The sequence below is a fragment of the Tyto alba genome, unplaced genomic scaffold (assembly GCF_018691265.1).
Source record: "Tyto alba isolate M040663 unplaced genomic scaffold, T.alba_DEE_v4.0 Super-Scaffold_48, whole genome shotgun sequence".
Taxonomy (NCBI): Eukaryota; Metazoa; Chordata; class Aves; order Strigiformes; family Tytonidae; genus Tyto; species Tyto alba.
The window spans coordinates 856,926-876,161 of record NW_024881324.1 but is presented as its reverse complement, the minus strand read 5'-3'; the positions used below and the strand labels follow the sequence as shown (position 1 = coordinate 876,161).

The 19,236-nt window shown below is 42.0% G+C and overlaps 1 protein-coding gene across 7 annotated transcripts in view; it reads left to right on the top strand.

The window, feature by feature from the left end:
- The window catches only part of KIAA0319 (KIAA0319 ortholog), a 96,190-nt gene that overhangs the window by 75,569 nt on the left and 1,385 nt on the right, over positions 1–19,236 (top strand). For 5 of the 7 annotated variants that reach the window (XM_032998925.2, XM_042806752.1, XM_032998923.2 and 2 more), the window contains 9 exons: positions 103–251; positions 2,642–2,793; positions 5,954–6,092; positions 7,358–7,517; positions 8,886–9,028; positions 10,367–10,489; positions 11,917–12,007; positions 14,110–14,201; positions 15,074–18,303. In XM_032998925.2, the coding sequence (XP_032854816.1) occupies positions 103–251; positions 2,642–2,793; positions 5,954–6,092; positions 7,358–7,517; positions 8,886–9,028; positions 10,367–10,489; positions 11,917–12,007; positions 14,110–14,201; positions 15,074–15,252 (1,228 nt within the window). In that variant the 3' untranslated portion in view covers positions 15,253–18,303. Of the gene's footprint in view, positions 1–102; positions 252–2,641; positions 2,794–5,953; positions 6,093–7,357; positions 7,518–8,885; positions 9,029–10,366; positions 10,490–11,916; positions 12,008–14,109; positions 14,202–15,073; positions 18,304–19,236 lie in introns of those variants that run through there. The other 2 variants (XM_032998922.2, XM_032998926.2) reach the window with 2 other exon arrangements.

Below are 19,236 nucleotides of genomic sequence, written 5' to 3'. Positions count from 1 at the left end.
GGTAGAACTGCAGTATACATAAAAGCAAATAGCATAGGTGATGCTGCTGAAAGAACAATTTGGCTGGCTGTGCAGGTTTATTTTTGAATTGTTTTGTTTCAGTGGACCAAGCTCTGTACAGATGGAAAACGGTGACAAAGCAATAGCAACTGTGACTGGTCTTCAGGTTGGTACCTATCGCTTCAGGCTGACTGTGAAAGACCAGCAGGGCTTAAGCAGTGCATCTGTGCTGTCTGTCACTGTGAAGGAAGGTAAGCCTGGTTGCCGCTGCTTAGGGTAGGGTAGACAACTTGCCAGTTAACTCAGTCGCTGACAGAATGTAAAGGAAATTGGAGCAGAAAGGGATAATGTGTGTGTTTGTAATATTTCAAGGGTATTCGAGGAAAGTTACTGTTATTTTGTAGTAAAGTCATATAGTAAGTGACTAGTAGAATTGACTTCACTTACTACAAGCTTTTTTAAAGTTAAATATATGCAGAATTAGTTGTAATAAAAATGCTCCCAAACACTGTTTTTGAGCATGGTGTGCCTACTTCATTAGGAGGATGTGGTTTTATTTATTCTCAAAGTTAAGCTTTGAGCAGAAAAGTAATTTTCCCGCAGGTTTTAAATAACATCCAAGAAGCGAGGTCTTACAATTTCCACTTAAAAACAACATTAAAGACCTGTATTTTGATCTTTTTGATACAGAGAAACAGTTGCTGTGGTGTTGTTTTTATTTTATTTTTTTTTCTCCAACATGCATGCTGTAGAAGAGGCTTTAGGATAATAATACCTGCTGTTGCGAGATCATAGAATCATAGAATTGTTTCAGTTGGAAAAGACCTTTAAGAGCATCAAGTCCAACCATAAACTTAGCACTGCCAAGGCCACCACTAAACCTTGTCCCTCAGCACCACACCTACACATCTTCTAAACACCTCCAGGGATGGTGACTCAGCCTGTTCCAATGCTTGACAACCCTTTTGGTGAAGAAATTTTTCCTAATATCCAACCTAAACCTCTCCTGGAGCAACTTGAGGCCATTTCCTCTTGTCCTATTGCTTGCTACTTGGGAGAAGAGACTAACCCCCACCTCGCTCCAACATTCTTTGAGGTAGTTGTAGAAAGTGATCAGGTCTCCCCTCAGCCTCCTTTTCTCCAGACTAAGCACCTCCAGTTCCCTCAGCTGCTCCTCATGAGACTTGTGCTCTGGGCCCTTCCCCGGCTTTGTTGCCCTTCTGACAGAGGTACTGTCAGGTACACCTGACAGGTTTTATAGCTTTGACTTACGTTGCATCCTCAGGTTTGCAGGTGGTGATAACCCAACCATCTTTTGCTTCATGTTGTTGCTTAGGGAGTGATTTTAGCGATCTCCATGGGCCTATGCCTCCTTTTAAAGAAGGTGGTGTAATACATATGAAATCTTGTTTGGTTCAGAGTTCGGCTTTCTGTCTCATACTTTGTTTTTTGAGGGGAGCGATGCACTCTGGCTCTGCAAGTATGGTACCCATACCTTTTATAAAATGATAGCAGAGTTACATTAGAATCTTAGCTGCTGACTTTCTTGAAAACAGTGCAACCTGGTTTCTTTTTCACTTGGTATCACTGCAGAACGAATGAATCCTGGAGAAGCTGGATGCAGTTTTACCCATGTGCATCATCGGTTGAACTGTTTCAGAGTTTCAGTTAGGTCTTTAGTCAGAAAGACATGGGAACAGCTCTGCCCAAATGTGTCTCGTGGTCTTATCCATGGTGTGAAGTGTAACCATAATGTGTACTGAAGACAGTCACAAGTTCATTATTAAAAATATTCACTGCTTCAGTAGCCAAGTTTAATCAACTGGTTTATTTGGAAGATACAAGATGGTCACTTGTATCATAGAGAACTCTATGCTTTTCTAAAGAACAGAGATCTCTAGCCAATGCCCTGGAGATCTGTCCAAAATTGAATTATTTATTTCCAATCTAATACTCAGACCAGTGAGGTATTTCACTCAGCCTCACAGCTTCCTGGAGCTCTGTCTTATCAGTTGTGTTTTAAACAAAAGTTGGGGATGTCTGGTTTCTGTAAAGAGAATGTGTTCATGTTTGTTTGGTGTTTTAGGCCATGCTCCCAATGCTTGCCTTAATTTCACTGCTAGCAGTAAGCAAAAAGCATTTAGAAAGTGGGTTTACTCTAAGTTTTCTGATTACACTTTGCCTAAATACAGGCATTGTGAAGGTATAAAACCTTACTCAACGTTCTCTTAGGTAATAAGTGATTCTCAAGATGAGAACAGCCCAGCATGGTGGTCTTGTGCTGGTCTGTGTTTCTGAGAAGACAGAAAATCTTTTTGCTTGACTGAGAATGTCTGATGCTTAAGTTCCTGTGAGACAGAGTACCCCACAATGCTTTTTAAAAAAGATCTTTCTGGATGGTACCTTTTACTGGCGTTTTCCTCATGGTGCAGCTCTGCTTTTGTCAGATTGTAATAATCCTGGAGCTAAATTCTGTATGCCTGTTCATCCTTTCCCTGTACCTTTGACATGGGATTCTGTTGTTCCTGCCAGTAACTATCTGGTAAAGAATTGCAGTGTGGGTGTAGTGTATTGGCAGTGGCATGTCACATTTTGCATGGTTTGAAAGCAAGTCCTTCTCCTCCACTATTTTTATGTCTAGAAAACAACAGTCCACCCCAGGCGCGTGCTGGTGGGAAGCATGTTCTAGTGCTTCCAAATAACTCTGTTACCTTGGATGGCTCAAGGTCTGCTGATGACCAGGGGATCGTGTCGTATTTGTGGATTCGGGATGGTCAAAGCCCAGCAGCTGGGGTAAGTTTCTAGAAGGATGTAATGAGTCAGATTTGGCTCTTGTTATACATTTAGTGTCAATGCAGCAGGGTGAGCAGGTCCGACTCATAAGATGCTTTGAGGCCTGGTGTCTTGTTTCTGGTTTGTGTCCCCTGCTGTCTCTCATGCTTTGGTTCAAGGGGCTTGCGGTATATTCAGTACGGCTACAGAATATGGTAGTGTCATGGTTTAACCCCAGCTGGCAACTATGCACCACACATCTACTTGCTTACTTCTCCCTCTAGCCCAGTGGGGTGGGGAGAATTGGGGGTGGGGGGGGTGGGGGAAGTAAAACTCATAGGTTGAGATAAGAACAGTTTAATAACTAAAATAAAAAATAATAATGATAAAAATTAATATAGCAAAAGGGGAAGAGAGATAAAACCCAAGAAAAGATAAGTGATGCACAGTGCAGTTGCTCACCACCTTCTGACTGATGCCTGAGCAGTGACTGGCCCCTCCTGGCCAGTTCCACCCTGTTGTGGTTTGAGCCTGGTCGGCAGCCAAACACCGCGCAGCCACTCTCTCCCCCTTCTCTTCCGGCAATGAGAAGGCACAGATGAGCCAGGCTTGGGGTTTGAGATAGGACCAGGAGGGGTAGATCACCCATTATGGTCACGAGTAAAAGACAGACTCATTAGAGGAAGAAAAAAAAGAAGATATATTTATAACAGAAACTAACAACACGTAACAGAGTAGGACAGTGAGAAGCATTGCCACATCTTGAGAACACCTTCCCCCACCCCTTCCTTCTTCCCGGGCTCAGCTCTGCTCCCGATATCTCTACCTCCTCCCCCAGTGGCGCAGGGAATGGGGGGTGCAGGCAGTGCTGCCACTTCTGCCATCTGCAGTGGGGGGAACTTCTGGAGCTTCTTCCCCCTGCTCCATTGTGGTCCCCCTCTCACAGGAGACAGTCCTCTACAAACTTTCTCCGATGTGAGTCCCTCCCATGGCTGCAGCCCTTCCCAAGCTGCTCCGGCGTGGGACACCCCCGCGTGCTGCAATCCTCCCAGCACTGAACTACAACAGCGGGGGCTACCTTCCCCACAAGACCCCGGCCTTCTTTGGGCACAGCACCTTGATCATGCAGGCAAAAAACACAGGCCCTATATCAGCGTCTGCTCCACCGTAGATCTCCATGGTTGGCAGGGGGGGCCGCCCTGCCATCTCCCCACAGGATACAGGGGGGTCTCTGCTCCGGCACACCTCCCCCCTCCTTTCTTCCTCCGTTCCTCCACTGACCATGGTGTTCAGGCAGCTGCCCCAACTCCTCACCAGTCCCACTGCCCGTCACCACGTCCCTTCTTAAATACGTTATCGCAGAGGCACAGCTGATGGGCTCAGTTTTGGTGCAGAGGTGGAGCTGACTTGGAGCTGGGGGAGCTTCGAGAAGCTTCTCACAGGGGCCGCCCCTATAGCCCCCTCCCCTGCCACCAAAAAACCCCACCACTCACTCAACCCAGGACAACCCCAGTTTATACACTGGGCATGACATTCTGTGGTATGGGGCATCCCTTAGCCTAGTTCAGGTCAGCTCTCCCAGGTTTTTGTGTACCTCGTCTCTGGCAGAGCATGGGAAAGTGAAAAATCCTTGAATTAGGGTAAGGACTACTTAGCAACAACTATGACATCTATATGTTATTATCAACATTATTATAAATCCAAAATACAGCACCGTACCAGCTACTAGGAAGAAAATTACTCTATCCCAGCTGAAACCAGAGCAGATAGCTGAGTAAGAGGACTGCAGCAATATGGACTTAGTTGGGAGAGACTTAAGACAGAAGAGTAAGGTTGTGCTTTCTAAGAGGAATTGGTGATAGTACCAAGCTAATGCATTTGAGAGAAAAATCATCTGAAGTCCAGATATTGCAAAGGAGGAAGGGTCTGAGAGAGCAAGAAGTACTGATAAAGGCTAAAGAATTATGTGGTACCAGATTGTCCTGGTTGGGGCTGGCCTAGAGCTCCCGTTGGTCTGGCAGCGGGAGGAGCTGCAGCCCCCTGAGACCCCAGGGGCTCCCCGGGTCCCAGTGCCCTCACCTGTGTGCGGGGGCGGGGGGAGCACAGCTGGAGGGCTGGGCCCCGATTGGCCCATAGTCCATGTCATGTGACACTGTGTTCACTATATAAAGGCAGGAGAGGGCCGGGAGGGGCTGCCACTTCTGGGAGTGTGGCTGTGGGGCCTTGGTGTTGGGGATGGCCGGCCGGGAGCAGGCGGGTGTGGGTCGGCGGGTGGTGAGCAGCTGTATTGTACATCACCTGCTGATATTGCTGTCAGTGTATTATTCTGTCACTGTTATTAAACTGTTTTTATCTCAACCCACAAGTCTCCCTTTGCCCCTCCGATTCCCTCCCCGTTCCCAAGTGGGGGGAGGGTGGGTGAGTGTCTGCGTGGTGTTTAGCTGCTGACTGAGCTCAAATGATGACACAAATGAGGCAAAACTTTAAGATAAAAATTGTGTTTGGTGCTACGTGTGTAGATATCTTGCCTGGCAGACTGTGGTGAATAGCCTGGGTCATTAGGGCAGTGGAGCCTGCTCTCCAAATGCAGGCAGACAGCAGAAGTACCTCATGAAAAAACGAAGTTTTTATGTCAGCTCCTAAAACTTTTACCTATCCATGCAAAGTGTTGTGGACAGCTCTTCGCAGTCTGGAAGATAGTAGCAAATCTGGGAGAGGAGGAACAGCAAAATGATAACAGAGCTTCTAGAAGCAATTCATATTTGAGGGTATGAGAAGAATTGAAGAGGTTTAGTTTAAATATAATTGGCAGAGATGATAGTTGTAAATACATGAACTCCAAGGAAAGGAAATAATTTGGGAGGTAAAGCAGAACTAAGGATACTCAGTGAAATTGAGAAATAATAATGTAACTGTCTTAGATTTTCAAGCAGATGAGTACTTGAAAATGTCAGCTGTTCTCCCTGTGTTTTTTTCTAATGAAAATATCCATACTGGGCAGACATCCTCATTAACTGCCACTTCCATATTTCCATTACTCTGCTATGAACTGCGGATAGGTCACATTAGTCCAAAAAGCCAAAGCAAGAATTCACACTGCCATACCAGATAGCCAACTTGATAGTCACACCTGCAACTTTCTATGAGGGTATGATCATCCTGGTACCATTTTTTTCTGCAGGATGTGATCCATGGCTCAGACCATGAGGCAGTACTGCAGCTAACTAATCTGGTGGAAGGAACCTATACTTTTCACTTGAAAGTAACGGATGCAAAAGGAGGCTCAGATATTGATTCAGCAACTGTTGAAGTACGACCTGGTATGACAATTAAAAGGTCATCGATACATTGTGAATACCTCATCTTCGTTCTCCTTTTCACTGGTTTATTTCAATGTTGAAAATAACTCTCTCAAGTTAAAACACAAAGCAGACAGATCTCTCACTTTATATCTTCATATTTTTCTCTCAGTAGGTCCGAGTGTATTATACTGTATGTCAGGATTCTTAACTACCAATTACACCATTGCCTTACTGGAAGCATAAATAAAAATAATTCTTCCTAGTTAATATTATCATTAGGTTTTTGTTGCTCTTCGTTCCTTGTAGGTTTTTATTTCTTTTTTTTTTATGATTGCTAATCAGCTTGGCCAATGGAAAGAGATGGGAGTTGAGCATTAAGTATGATGCTGCAATTGTGTGTTTGAAGGTTGAAAGTGTGTTTTTACGCTTGTTTTCCTGGTTTTGTCCTGAAGGAGAAAAACAAGCCTCAGAGAGATTGAGGATTTTTTAAATTGTCTTCATGGTTTGATATTGCCTGTGTGTAGATTTGTTTTCAAAAGCAGAATAAATGGCTGTGTGATGGAAGCATAAGTTGAGGTTTCAGGAAGTGACTCTGAAATCTTGGGTCTGTCGGCGATTCTTGTTTGTCTGTTTCCTGGGCAATGATTTTATTTCTGTTCCTTACTTTATTGTTGAACATGGTCACAATAATTGGCTCAGGATTCTCACTGGATATCTGTGATACTTGTTTGTTTGCAAGGCACTCTAGAAGTTCAAGTATTATTTAACAGAACCCTCATGTTTCACCTTTGTGAAGGTAAACATTTGGTATTTCTCAAATTGACCATCCTCATTTAGACTCACTGACACACTATTGCATGCTGCCATATGAGTTCATCTTTGCCTCTCTTTTCCTGGGTGGTAGCCAGTAGTAGGTAACTAGCAGGGAACTTAAGTATTAGACTCACCTAACGCTGCCCTCTGACCTTGAGATAGCAGCTTCTGTTCCCCTAAATGCTGCTATTCTGCATAGAAATATGTTTATGCTGAACTGAAGTACGCACTGAAGCGCTTTCTTTCACCTGATAACTTGGGTTTCTATCTTAGGACCCACTGGGTTTGTTTCAGAGGGAATGAGAAAATGTAGGCTTCTAAGAACACAAAAGGGTTAGGTTATAAGGGATATGGTTCTTACGTAGGAAAATATAGTATTGATAAATACTTTTGAGTACTGCACGTTGTCTTCAGTTGGTACTGAAATATTTGCCAGGCTCTGAAAGAATAGCATGTCCTCCTTTTGTTAGATCCCAGAAGGAGTGGTCTGGTGGAGCTGATTCTGCAAGTTGGAGTGGGGCAGCTGAGCGAACAGCAGAAGGACACCTTGGTGAGACAGCTGGCTGTATTGCTGAATGTTTTGGACACAGATATCAAAGTTCAGAAGATACAAGCCTACTCAGATATAAGGTATCCTGCATATAAAGATACAAAGATACTCTGCTTGCCAGGAAGATATGTGTTTTTCATTGACTCTTTCACAGCTCATAATTAGTTTCAAAATAATCTTTCCTAAGAGGACAAAAAAGTGAGATAATTCTAAACAGTATATACTTTAAAAGGTAAATTTCTAATGTTGTGGTAGAAAATTGATGAAGTTCTCTAGAGGCTCAGAATGGAAGCATTTTCTTAACTAAAGATTCTAAATGAATTCTAAATTGTTTCTAAATTCAAAATTTTCTGTATATTGTTTTTTATTTATTCCTTTAAAGAAAATGCATGCATATGTTTCAGTGTCTTTGTTCCATACAGTCCTGCTATTTTTACCAAATACTTTGTCACAGTGAAGCAAGTACCGTATTTCAAAATAAGGTTCCAGCTGTATCTGATCAAACCTGTTTTATTTTTCTTTTCTTCTACTTCCTCTCTAAGATTTTGATGTTCCAAGTATTTTTATAAACATTTTCCTGGTTAACTGGTGTGACAAAAATCCATTTTTTGTAGAGAAAACTACACAGTGGATACTCTTAAGTGTGATATCTTACTCTGAAGTAGAAATATCCCGTCTGCTTGGTGTAGAGGCCTAGAGATAGCTTTGCATACCCAGAGAAACTTCTCAGCATGATTGATAGAACCTGTTGACATGAGTCATCTTTAAGTTACTTCTTGTTAACTACTTAAACACTAAGATGGGCTTTAAATTACTATTTAGCTCTTGGGAAACCTTGAAATTTAAAACCAAACTGTTTGAAAAATGTAGCATTTATAGCTATGGTATTTTTAATCACAGCTTCCAGTTATTGCTTTTCAGAAAAAGATGTTCCCTGAAGTGTCATGAGACAGGATGAGCTCAACACCACCCATCTTAAAAAGGGGGGGGTAAGGGGAGGAGGGGTCCCACATGAAGTTCTCTGACTCCCTTGCTTCTGAGCTTTTCCTCCTCTTAAATTCAGATTCTAAAGTTATTCAGACTGCCTCAGAGTGCTTTGTAACAGGTTCTAGGTGAGAGCGGGGAAAGCAAATGTATACATACTTCTCTTAAAACGAGAGTCAGGAAGGCCAAGGAGAGAATTGCATTTGCTGTTGTCCTCACCTTTCTTCTGTGAAACTCAGAAGCTAGAGACCTTCTGGTGCTCCTGTCTCAGGATGAAGTCTGTGGCATTTGGATGGAGTTGACTGATCCATGGACAGAGTTCCCTAATCATTATCAGTGGTGACATTTGCTTTCCAGAAACAAAAACAAACAAACAAACAAACAAAAAAAAAAAGGCTGTGAACTGAATGCCTGACAAAAGTGGTCTTTGACAGCAGTCATGACTTTAGCTGTTCTTTCTGCAGCACTGCGGTTGTGTTCTACGTGCAGAATGGGCATCCTTCCAAGGTGATCAGGGCATCAGATGTCTCACGAACTCTGCACGTGCAGCTTTTGAAGGAGAAGGCTGACTTCCTGCTTTTTAAAGTCCTGCGGGTTGACACGGCTGGTATGTTTTGGATGGTGCTTGCTCTTCTCAGATCTTTGCAGGCATTTGGCTAACAACAGCACCTGGAGACAGTGCCTGAAGGCCTTCTGTCTGCCGTCTGGTGTCTGGGCTTGGATGGAGCTTTCTGAAAAATTACGGTGAAGACAATACTTAAAATGCTTATTCATCTGTGATAGACTGGTGACAGTTACTTGTAGTCTTTTAAAAAGACATCTGTAATAGCAGGCAAAAGTATATCTTAATCTGGTCTGCATCAGGAAGGCCTGGGGAATGAGGAGAAAGATACCCTAGTCGGAAGATGGGCAAAACATATTATAGCCATAATATAGAATGTTTCCTGTCTCTGGTTCCTTCAAGGCTTTTAGTGTTCAGTAATAAGATTGTAAAGTAACTTGTTTTTTTCTATCAGGTAAAATGGTCAGGTGATCACTGTGTTACAACCTAGTCTTCCAATATTTGCAGTGTAGACAAGCCACTATGCTTTCTTATAATGAACTTTTTCTTGTCCCCAGAAAGGTGTTTGAATTTCAAAGCCTGTTTTAAACTTCACTAGTAATGTGAATATGTTACTCAGATATTACAAATAAGATTTCTCCACAATTTAAAATCAGGATATAATGATCCGTGTGGAACCAAAGCGAGCGAGCTCTGGCAATAAAATGGTCCTTGATTCTGTAGTAAATCCTGTCTTTATCTACCTGTTGAAAAGGACTGTTGTTCTATTGTATATGTACTTGGATTACCAAAATGCATAGGTGTCACTGGAAAATATGCATTAACATTTTTCTTGATGTAGCAAATCTGCTACTCTTAAGTTTTAAGGGGAATAACTTTTTATTTTGGTCTGATATGACACATTGATCTAGCAACAGCTACTGCTGTAAGCGTATGAGGTATCTAAACATACTGGCCCCCTGACGCTGTAATTCAGCTTTGAAATACTGAAATACACTCTAGTTAATTGGTCTTGTACCTCAGAACACTGATATTCCTAATTTCTCAGCTACTTTACAAGTTCTTACAAATATGTCATAAAGAAAGGAGCAGGTCTGAATTCCATAACTTCAATTTATCTTTATTTCTGGTTAGAATAAACTGTTCGTGATTTGTATACAATTTCAATATTATATACATAAGATATATTCTTATTTTTTCTCTTCACAGCCAGCAGTCTGCTGAACAGTAAATCTATTTAACACATAACACTAAAGGAAAGGGAGATTTAAAAAATCAGAATGTTATGAACTAGATGCTTTACCACCAATCTAGTCTCACAGTAAGAGGATGTGTGACAAATTGTCCATTTACACAACTGATTCAGTTTGGTGTTGTTCTTAGCCTGCCTTTTAAAATGCTCTGGACATGGACACTGTGACCCCATAACAAAGCGCTGCATTTGCTACCAGCTGTGGATGGAAAATCTGATTCATCGTTATCTAACTGATGGAGAGAGTAATTGTGGTGAGTCTGGGTGTTGTGGCATGTATTTAAAGAATAACTTGTCATCTTGTGAGACTGTTGATTATTTGCTATCAGAACGATGAGTACTTAGGCAGATGCTGAGGGGAAACTAAAAGAGTCTCTTGGTTTTCCAGCCCAGCAATATCTTTCTATAGAAAGATACTTGAATAACGTGTTCAAATGATAATGTCTTGACAGTGGTAGCCAATATTTAAAATACTTCAAAAGTTTAAATTTTAAAAAGTATCACTATTTGAGGAAAAAAGCATTAAAACTTTGTCATGGGAGAGAGCTCTTGCAACAATTAGGCACCAGTTGGAAGGGCTGTTGAATAGTGTGGGCATTGCAAAGCTTTTGAGTAGCATTCATCTGATAGTTGCAATGCTGAAAAAGAGGCAACATCTTTGATTGCCTGAGTGGGTGGTTGCTGCTTCTGTGCCAGAAGTGTGGTCTGACCTAAGGAAAGAAAACACCAGTGTTCTGGACTCAGAAATAGAGTCAGCTTTAAAACATCAGCTTCTTAGCATGATTAATATCACTGTTTCTTTCATCTTGCCTATTGCACCTGGGAAATGCAGTTTAGTTTCACCAGCTTAATCATGTCTATATTCTGTGGCACACCTAACATGTCAGCTAAACCGCTCTATTTCAAATATTTAGTAGTTTTAATTTAACTAAATTGATCTTCTACTTAAGTTGAAATAAAGCTCAATTCTTAGTACTGTGCAGGCTTGGAGACATTTGCTGCGCAATGTGCTAGTCTTCAAGTAAATCCATAGAAATTTAGAAGGATCCTGCTACAAGCCGTTAAGTAACCATGGGCCATGTGTGTGTCTGTTAGTGAGCAAAGACTAATTGACCGACCAAAATGGGACAGCAAGTTTTAAGCCTGAGGCTGGGACCTCTGCAACCCTTCCGTAAAGCTATGTTGTTCCATAGTGTAATAATAACTCTAAAATAGTGAGTGCACACGTGTTGGAGTTTGTATTATTGCACATCTCTCTACCCTTATCATCTTTTCCTGGATTTACAAATGTAAGCATGCAGATAGAGGAATCTATCTCTAATCAGCTGCTCTTTTAAAGCACTACTAAAATGCCAGACCCAGAATACACTTACATTTATTTCAGTTAGAGGAAAACCACTGAGGTGGTAACTGTGCATTCTTGACTTTCAGTTCCCACATAGACTTCAGGTACCTTGGGATGGTGAAAGTTACTGGAGTGGAAGAAAATTTTCAAATCTGTCCCTTGAATCTGGAAGCTTAAGAATTTTTAGGGATTCTTCTGAGAATATGAAGGTGCTAAGTATTCCTAAATTCCTGTTGCCACTCCTCATTCCTTGGGATTGGTTATTTTAATAGAGTTGTATTAGAAATTACCCTATCAGTATAACTTTACAAAGCACTGTTGTGTTTCTTTTTTCAGAGTGGAGTATACTCTATGTGACTGTATCTGTTTTTATTTTGATTGTCGTCATGGTAGGGCTTGGCTGGTTCTGCATCTGCTGCTGCAAAAGGTACATGGTTTGTGTTTCTTTTTGATGGGATATATGCAAAAACTGCACACAACTGCCACATTTTAGTCCAGTCCTTAACACTAAACTGCTGAACTGTTTTCAGACACCTGAGGAGCTTCCTGTAGCTATTCTGGTATAGACACATTCTTTGAAAAAACGGAGTATCCATTTGTGGCTCTGTGCTCTTCTGCATTTTGAAAACCAAAAATGCAATATTGAAATGTCTTTCATATTAAGAGATAATGCATGTTAAAATGCTGTGAGTATACTACAGATCTTCATGGTCTCCCACTGAGCATTCCAGGTACAATATGCTAAGAAAAAAGAGGCATACCCTGAAGGTCACTGACATAGGACTGTTCTAGTCCAAGGGAAGGGAGCTGCTCCCAACCTCGTGTCTTCCTTGGACATGTGGCTGCATCTGGCTGACAGGCAAGGAGTACTCCAGTGATCTCAGTCACACAAACTTCTTGCTTCCTCTTTCCTTAGTCGCTTTTCCCTACTACTGCCTGTCGTTCCCTCTCTGCCCACCCCTCCAGTCTTTCCTAGTGAGCCGATAAGAAATTCTCTTTCAAGTGGCAAGCCCCTGCAAGTAGTGTCACTACTGCAAGTGTTTTTGCTGCTGCTGCTCAAAAAGCCCAGAAAATAGATAGCTTGTTCAGGTGTTAGCAAAAATGACATGCTGTCAAAATCTTTCTGGATTGTCAGCTTTTTGTAGGGTGTTTTTGCAGTCTGTAGAGCATGCTGTTTGAAGTGTGTGGGAGTTTATACCAATTTCCTTTTTATCGTTGAAGGAACAGCCCTGTTAGTAGAATGGTTTAAATAGAAGTATGTCCCAGTCCACCCTCACAGTGTGGGGTGGAGCCTCACTGGCTTGTGTGGATTTGATAAGAAAGGGATTGTGGAGTTCAGCTGCTTCTGTCCCTTGTCCTTCATGTGGCTTGTTCCAGAGAGTTGGGACTGGTTGATACAGATATGTGTTTAAAAAAAAAAAAAAAAAAAAAAAAGAGAATTAAACGTGTCACAGGACAGAATGACAAGACATTCCCTTTGCCTTGTGGAAACTACAGGAAAAAGATACTGTAGTCCAAAATTTGGCTGGAGTTTGGGAGGTTTTAAAGGTTTTGTTGAATTGACAGATTAACTCAATTTTTCTTAGAAGACTGTAGAAGGGAGGCCGTGGCTGGCTGTTGCTGTAATGTCTGCTGAGCAGTAGGTGGCTTCTCCACTGTGCACTATGCAGTCTGGGTGGGAGTGCTTCTCCAGGCATTGCCAGAGTGAATCCTTGCCTTGACAAAGGGCATGTCCCCTGTCCCCCTCCCCCAAGTTATGAGAAAGAGGGCCTGAAAAATGCCTGAGGTGCAACAGCATCTTCTAGCAGGTGCCCCCTTGGTTTCATGTGTGAATGCCCTTATTTCTCCCCTGAAATCCTTTGTTCGTTCCCTCTTGATCCAAGACAGCAAACAGTTCTCTGTGTGTCCCTCTAGCTCCAGGACTTTTCCTTGGGTATATATGAGCAGATGAGTAACTCCTGCAAATAGCTGAAAATAAAGATGATGATCTTAGCAGCATTGTGGAAGTAGATGCTGGGGAAGGATTTAAATGAAGAAAGAACAGGTGGGGATTTGCCTACAGGCCAGTAGGGTTTTCTCTCTGCATATATCTGGGTGAGCCAATCTCCATTTTTGTCTGGTCTTCTCTGTAAGCACAGTCAGACAAGCACCACTTACACTTTCTCAATTAAAAATAAAATAAAATTGGAGACTAATCAGTTCTTACAGAAATTTTATTTGGAAACAAATGAATATGTCTACCTTGTGTCTAGTTACTCTGTTGAAATTGAACAAACTGGACCCCTGTGGCCTAGGAAAGCAAGTTGATCTTTCTTGCTTTCTTCATCTTTGTGTATCAGAGAAAAAATAAACTATAACCTCCAGTACAGATTGTACAGCTGCTTTATACAGGTATAAACTGGAACAACTCTTCAAGTGGAGGTGAGAAAGTACAATGAGGTTCTGTGTATTGGGGTGCACAGCTATGTGTATGAGAAGGGAGAGGGAACAGCTTTATGTGTTCATGTGAGAACTAAATGTCTTTTTTAGCAGAAAGAGGACAAAGATAAGAAAGAAAACAAAATATACCATCCTAGATAACATAGATGAGCAGGAGAGAATGGAGCTGCGACCCAAGTATGGTAAGCACTGTCTGTTTCAGCTGGGAGCTCATCCACTGAGCTTACAGTGAGTGTATTTGAATTGACACCTGCAGTCAGGAGGAGCCTGGAAGCTGGCCTAAAGTTCGGGAATGGCAGAGGCAAGCATAGGCAATTAAATGGTTGGGGGAGGATCACTTTGTTTCTTTCATGAGGCCTTGGGCTCAGCCACTGCTCTGAGCTTCTTTGTTAATCTTAATTTGGAACACCTAATTGTCCTACAGATTTTTCTCTATGTAACCCCTCCTGCCCTGCACACACTTTAATCTGGAGCTGGTTTTGGTGTTCTGTAACAGTTGCCTGCTGGCCCATGAGTGCCCTGTTAAACATGAGTAGACCTCAGCTGTTACCCTCTATTCCCATATATTTTGATTTATCTGAGTTTCAGTTTTTAGCAGGGGAAATATTAAAAGCCAGGGAAATAAAATCACCTTGAAAAATTGCTGTCCTAGAAAGACAGAGATAACATTTCTGTAGAAACCATGGCCTTCCATTGCCCCATGTGTTAATCAGATAGTTGAGTGGACAGACTCATCTCCGGATTCAAGCTACTAAATGTACATTAGCTAGGTACTAAGATGATCTAATTGTGAATATATGCATTTAAATTTTAAACATTTCAGAGTGATGAACTGATGGGCCTGCAGGGAAGTCAGGAGAGTATCTTCCTGTCAGTAGATGATACCTCCTAGAGCAGTTTCTATATTGGTAGTGCCAGTGGTGGACACTGTTAGGCTGGATTGCAGAGAATGTTTTCACTTACCTTTCACATCCCAGCAGAGGAGAGGATGGTTAGTTGTTGCTAAAAAGTGAAACCTTTCTAATGAGCTTATTTTTCCTTTTTTTGTTGTCAGGTATAAAACACAGAAGTACAGAACACAACTCCAGCCTGATGGTCTCTGAGTCAGAGTTTGACAGTGATCAGGACACTATCTTCAGCAGAGAAAAGATTGAAAGAGAGAATACTAAAACACTCATGAATGGATCCATCAGAAATGGAGTTTCCTTCAACTACAGCTCCAAAGACAGATAACTGAATGATGGTAAAAGCACCGAACATGCTGGTCCAACACATCTGAAACATGTCAGCCCACCTCTGTTTTTCCAGAACCAAAAGCTTCCTAAAATATCAACTAATTGCAGATAAATTTCTAGCACAGTTAGGAGAAGGAAGGAGGAAGGATTAGGTGGTCAGCTAACTTCTCTTGTCACCATTATAGGAACAAGGAAAAGCACATCTTACTTCTTGCATGTTCCATGCTGAATGTTTGTCTGAACTTCAGAAGGCCTTTTTTCCTGTATCACTGCTGCAAAACTAGCCAGGGCTGCTACGCTACTGATAGTAACTGAGATGCATACAGATTCATGTCCTGTGCACCTGTCAGAGAAGCAGTGTGATTGTGTTGCCAATATAGATAAATTCCCTTAGAGGTACAAAGAGCAATATGTGACCACAGGCTCCATCTTCATTTTCAGTTTAGTTTGGGAACACGATAGAGCATTTTTAGTGTATTGTATTTAACTCTGACTGTGCTTGTGACTTCTAGGGTAGTGCTCATCGGATGGAAGTGTCTTTGTTTCCAAAGGAAGTTTACAATGAGCAGTTGCACTTACTCAGCTGTAATGCGATACATCTATATCCTGGAGGGTGCAATGTTCCCTGTATTAACATAGAAAGTATGGTGCCTGCAGGGAAGTCCAGTCTTAGGTTGCTTCTGTAATGAAGCTCTCTGGAGACTGCCACCTCCAGCCAGGAAACAGTAGCAGAAAGGCATGAAGGACTCAGTGCCATGTTCCTTCAGAAGCATTTTGAATATCCCAAACAACCTTTTGCTTAGAGAGCACTTCTAAGGAGCTCAGGATCTTTTAAGACTGAACCCTCAGCTGGGATGAGTTTTCATTTGTCAGCCTCAGTGCTCAGCTAAAGAGTGTGCCAGGCATTTGTGTAGTGAAATGCTTGTGGCAAAGTACCCTATGTGGAGCAGGAGGTTCAACACCTACTTTCCTTCTCATGGGAATTGGCACTCTGGAAGGTTTTGGCTTGAATGTTAGATTGTTTTACTTTTTGTTTGCAATCTGGATAATTTCAGTGTGCTTGTTAGGCTTTAAAGACATGCCCCTGATAGCGTTCTTGAAATCTCAAACTGAAGACCTGGATTTTATACATAAGCCTCACTTGTGAGGGGCATCTGTGTTGGTGATACTGTCTGGCCATGACATCAGCCTTTCCTGGGGGTCTTTTACTGACGTGCTGAAGTCTTGGGCTGAGCTGGAGGAATGATATGTTCCAAGGGAGAAAACATTCCTTTGGGAGCATTTTGGAGAGGTTTTGTTGGGTTTTTTAAACTTTTTTTTTTTTTTTTTTTAAATCTGGTGGTGGAGAATTCATTAACAGAAGGGTGAAGCAGTATAGAGATCAAGGGCAGCAGTTGAGAAGGGTCAGGGAGGAGACATAGCCCACCTCATCGCAGAGCCTCAAACTAGATGAGGCAAGTACTCAAAATTAGATTTATTCCAATCGCAGTTGTTTAGCATTCTGACAAATGCTAGTGAACTACAGGTTTGGATGTGTGTCAAACAGAACTAATGCTACATAGCTGACTTAAGCTTAAGTTTTAGGGATGTTGACCCAAAAATCAATCACCCAATAACATGAGGGCTCTCAGCCTCAAGGAGTTACCTTGGGCAGCGTCCCGATCCGAGGGGAGAGTCCCTGGATGCAGACACGCTGCTCCAAGGAGGGCTTTATCAGTTTGCCTCTGGGGGTGGGGAGGCCCCCATTTATACCCTAGTCGAATCTGATCTGTGGTCATACATGGTCAGTGGTCTAGAAATGTCTCTCAACTGGGGCGTTCTGTTGGCTGAAGGCTTTGACTGTTGGTGGAAGGGCCTTGCATTTCTTATCCCTCCACCAGGTGTGGTGTGTATGTGACCTCCAAACTGCGGCTTCTAGTTTTAACTTTCCTTTCAGCAGTGGAGAGGTTCTGATCTTTATTGGGGTGGGTGCACCTGCCACAATCTCCATCATGAGGAATAATCTGATGGAGAATTTTGGGACTTTTTTCTATCCTTTCATAGAAGCCCAACACAACAGAGTAGTTGGGTTTAACATTGTGGCTTCTGGGCTTCTCTTGTTAATGAAGTTGGGCAAAAGTCAGAACTGTCTAGGTTAGAAGGAATCATTAGTCAAAACTTGCAGCAACGTGGCATGCTCATAACTGGTTTCATATTTTTGATTCTCAAATGCAGCCAGCAACAGTCCCTAAGGCTGTTAATGCTGCACCGAGGAGCATTTATCCTGTGCCCAATGCTGCATTTCTTTGGAGAGCTGAGTGTAGCTGCAGGAGTCATAGTGGTGGGAGAGGCTGTGAAGAGCTAAAAAGGGCTAATGCAAGCATTTTCCACGTTTTTTCCCATTCCCACCAGCAAGATGCAGTATATATGGTATGACTTGCTTTCCTGGGAAGCCAAGTTTTAATTCTCTGTGTATGGGGCTTTTAGGCTATTTATTGAAAAAAATTACTTTAGCTCACCCTCCCCCTTCTTGAGTGTGTGTGTGTGTGTATATATATTTTTAAATAACTGGGTCAGTAAAAGCAAGGTCAGCTTTTGATGTCTTTCAGTTTCTGCTCCAGATGCAATGCTCACTTCTGGTACAGATGCATTCCTGAAGAAAGTTAAGGCCCGCTCAAAGTACTGATTCTTATTTTTTTTTTTTTCCTTTTAAATCAAAGTGTTGGGCTTAATCCATTCTATCCATTCTGCACAAATTACCCAAATGGTCTAGCAGGAATTTTGCTCTTTAGAAACATACATTTAATAAAAGTTGTTGTATAAGCAACTATTGGCCACGCTGCCGTTAATAGTTCTGCTAAATACTGTATCCAGTGTGCCTTTATCCATAAACTTATCTTTTAGTGCATGTCAATGCAGTCAGCAGTATCCTTCAGTTTTGTGAAGTCAGTCATGTCTGTGTTTTGAGTTTATCTTATGTTTTTAAAGTTGGTGCTGAATCCTAGGAGGCTGTTCTTTCAAGCAATTAAAATTCAGACATCATCTTTAAAAAAAAAAAAAAAAAAAGCCCTAGAGACTGATCTTCTGGTAAAGGAACTACAGGAATCACAAACCTGCTTTCTGCAATGCTGCAGAATTCCCAGGGCTATTCTCCCTCCCCCTCACGCATGCTGTGGGTGCAGATCTTTGGATCTGTGGTAAGTTCATGTGCCATGAGAACATATGCATGGCTTGGCTAAGTATTTCTCACTCTAGCAAATAAGAAACAATAGACCAATTTCTTACTGCATAAGGCCCTGGCAAGTGGAAGTTACGTACTGAATTCTGTTCTCTAGATGATGTTTTGACATCTCCATTGCTAACAGTGTTTAGTTATGTTTTGAAAGTTGAGTACAGTTTAAATTTTTGAGCTGCTTCTAATTCTACTAGTTCGATTCTTCCACCTGTTTGGAAGGAGAAGTCATTCCTCTTACATAAGATCAGGCTTGCTCTTGATATGCAACTTGGACAGAAGTTGAAGATAATACTTTCTGACTCTGTGAATTTGTGGTATCACATGTTCGTGTCACTAGGCCATGCATGATTTTGTCAGGAATTCAGGAGAGACTGTAGCAAGCCTTGTATCTTGATTCAGTATAATTTTTCTTTCTAAAACTGTTGCTTTCTTGCAGAATGTCAGGTCATACCTGGAATGAAAGGGTCAAAAACCTAGCTGTTAAGGTGCAAACACAATGGTAGAATCCCGATACAAGCCTTCTGGTTTGGGTTATGATGGGTTTGAAGCAAGTTCTCAGTCCTCACGTTTACTTCCACACACCATGTTCCTTCATATACCGAAAGAGTGCTGGCAGCTTCTTTGTGAAACAGGGATGGGGAAATTCCCAACAGCCTCATCTGCGCTGAAGAGCAGAGGAGACCAGATATGTCTGGCCATGTATGGCTCAGAGTCCACTGAAAATGAATAACTTCAGTTTGGCACTGATAAGATATTGCCTCTCTTTGA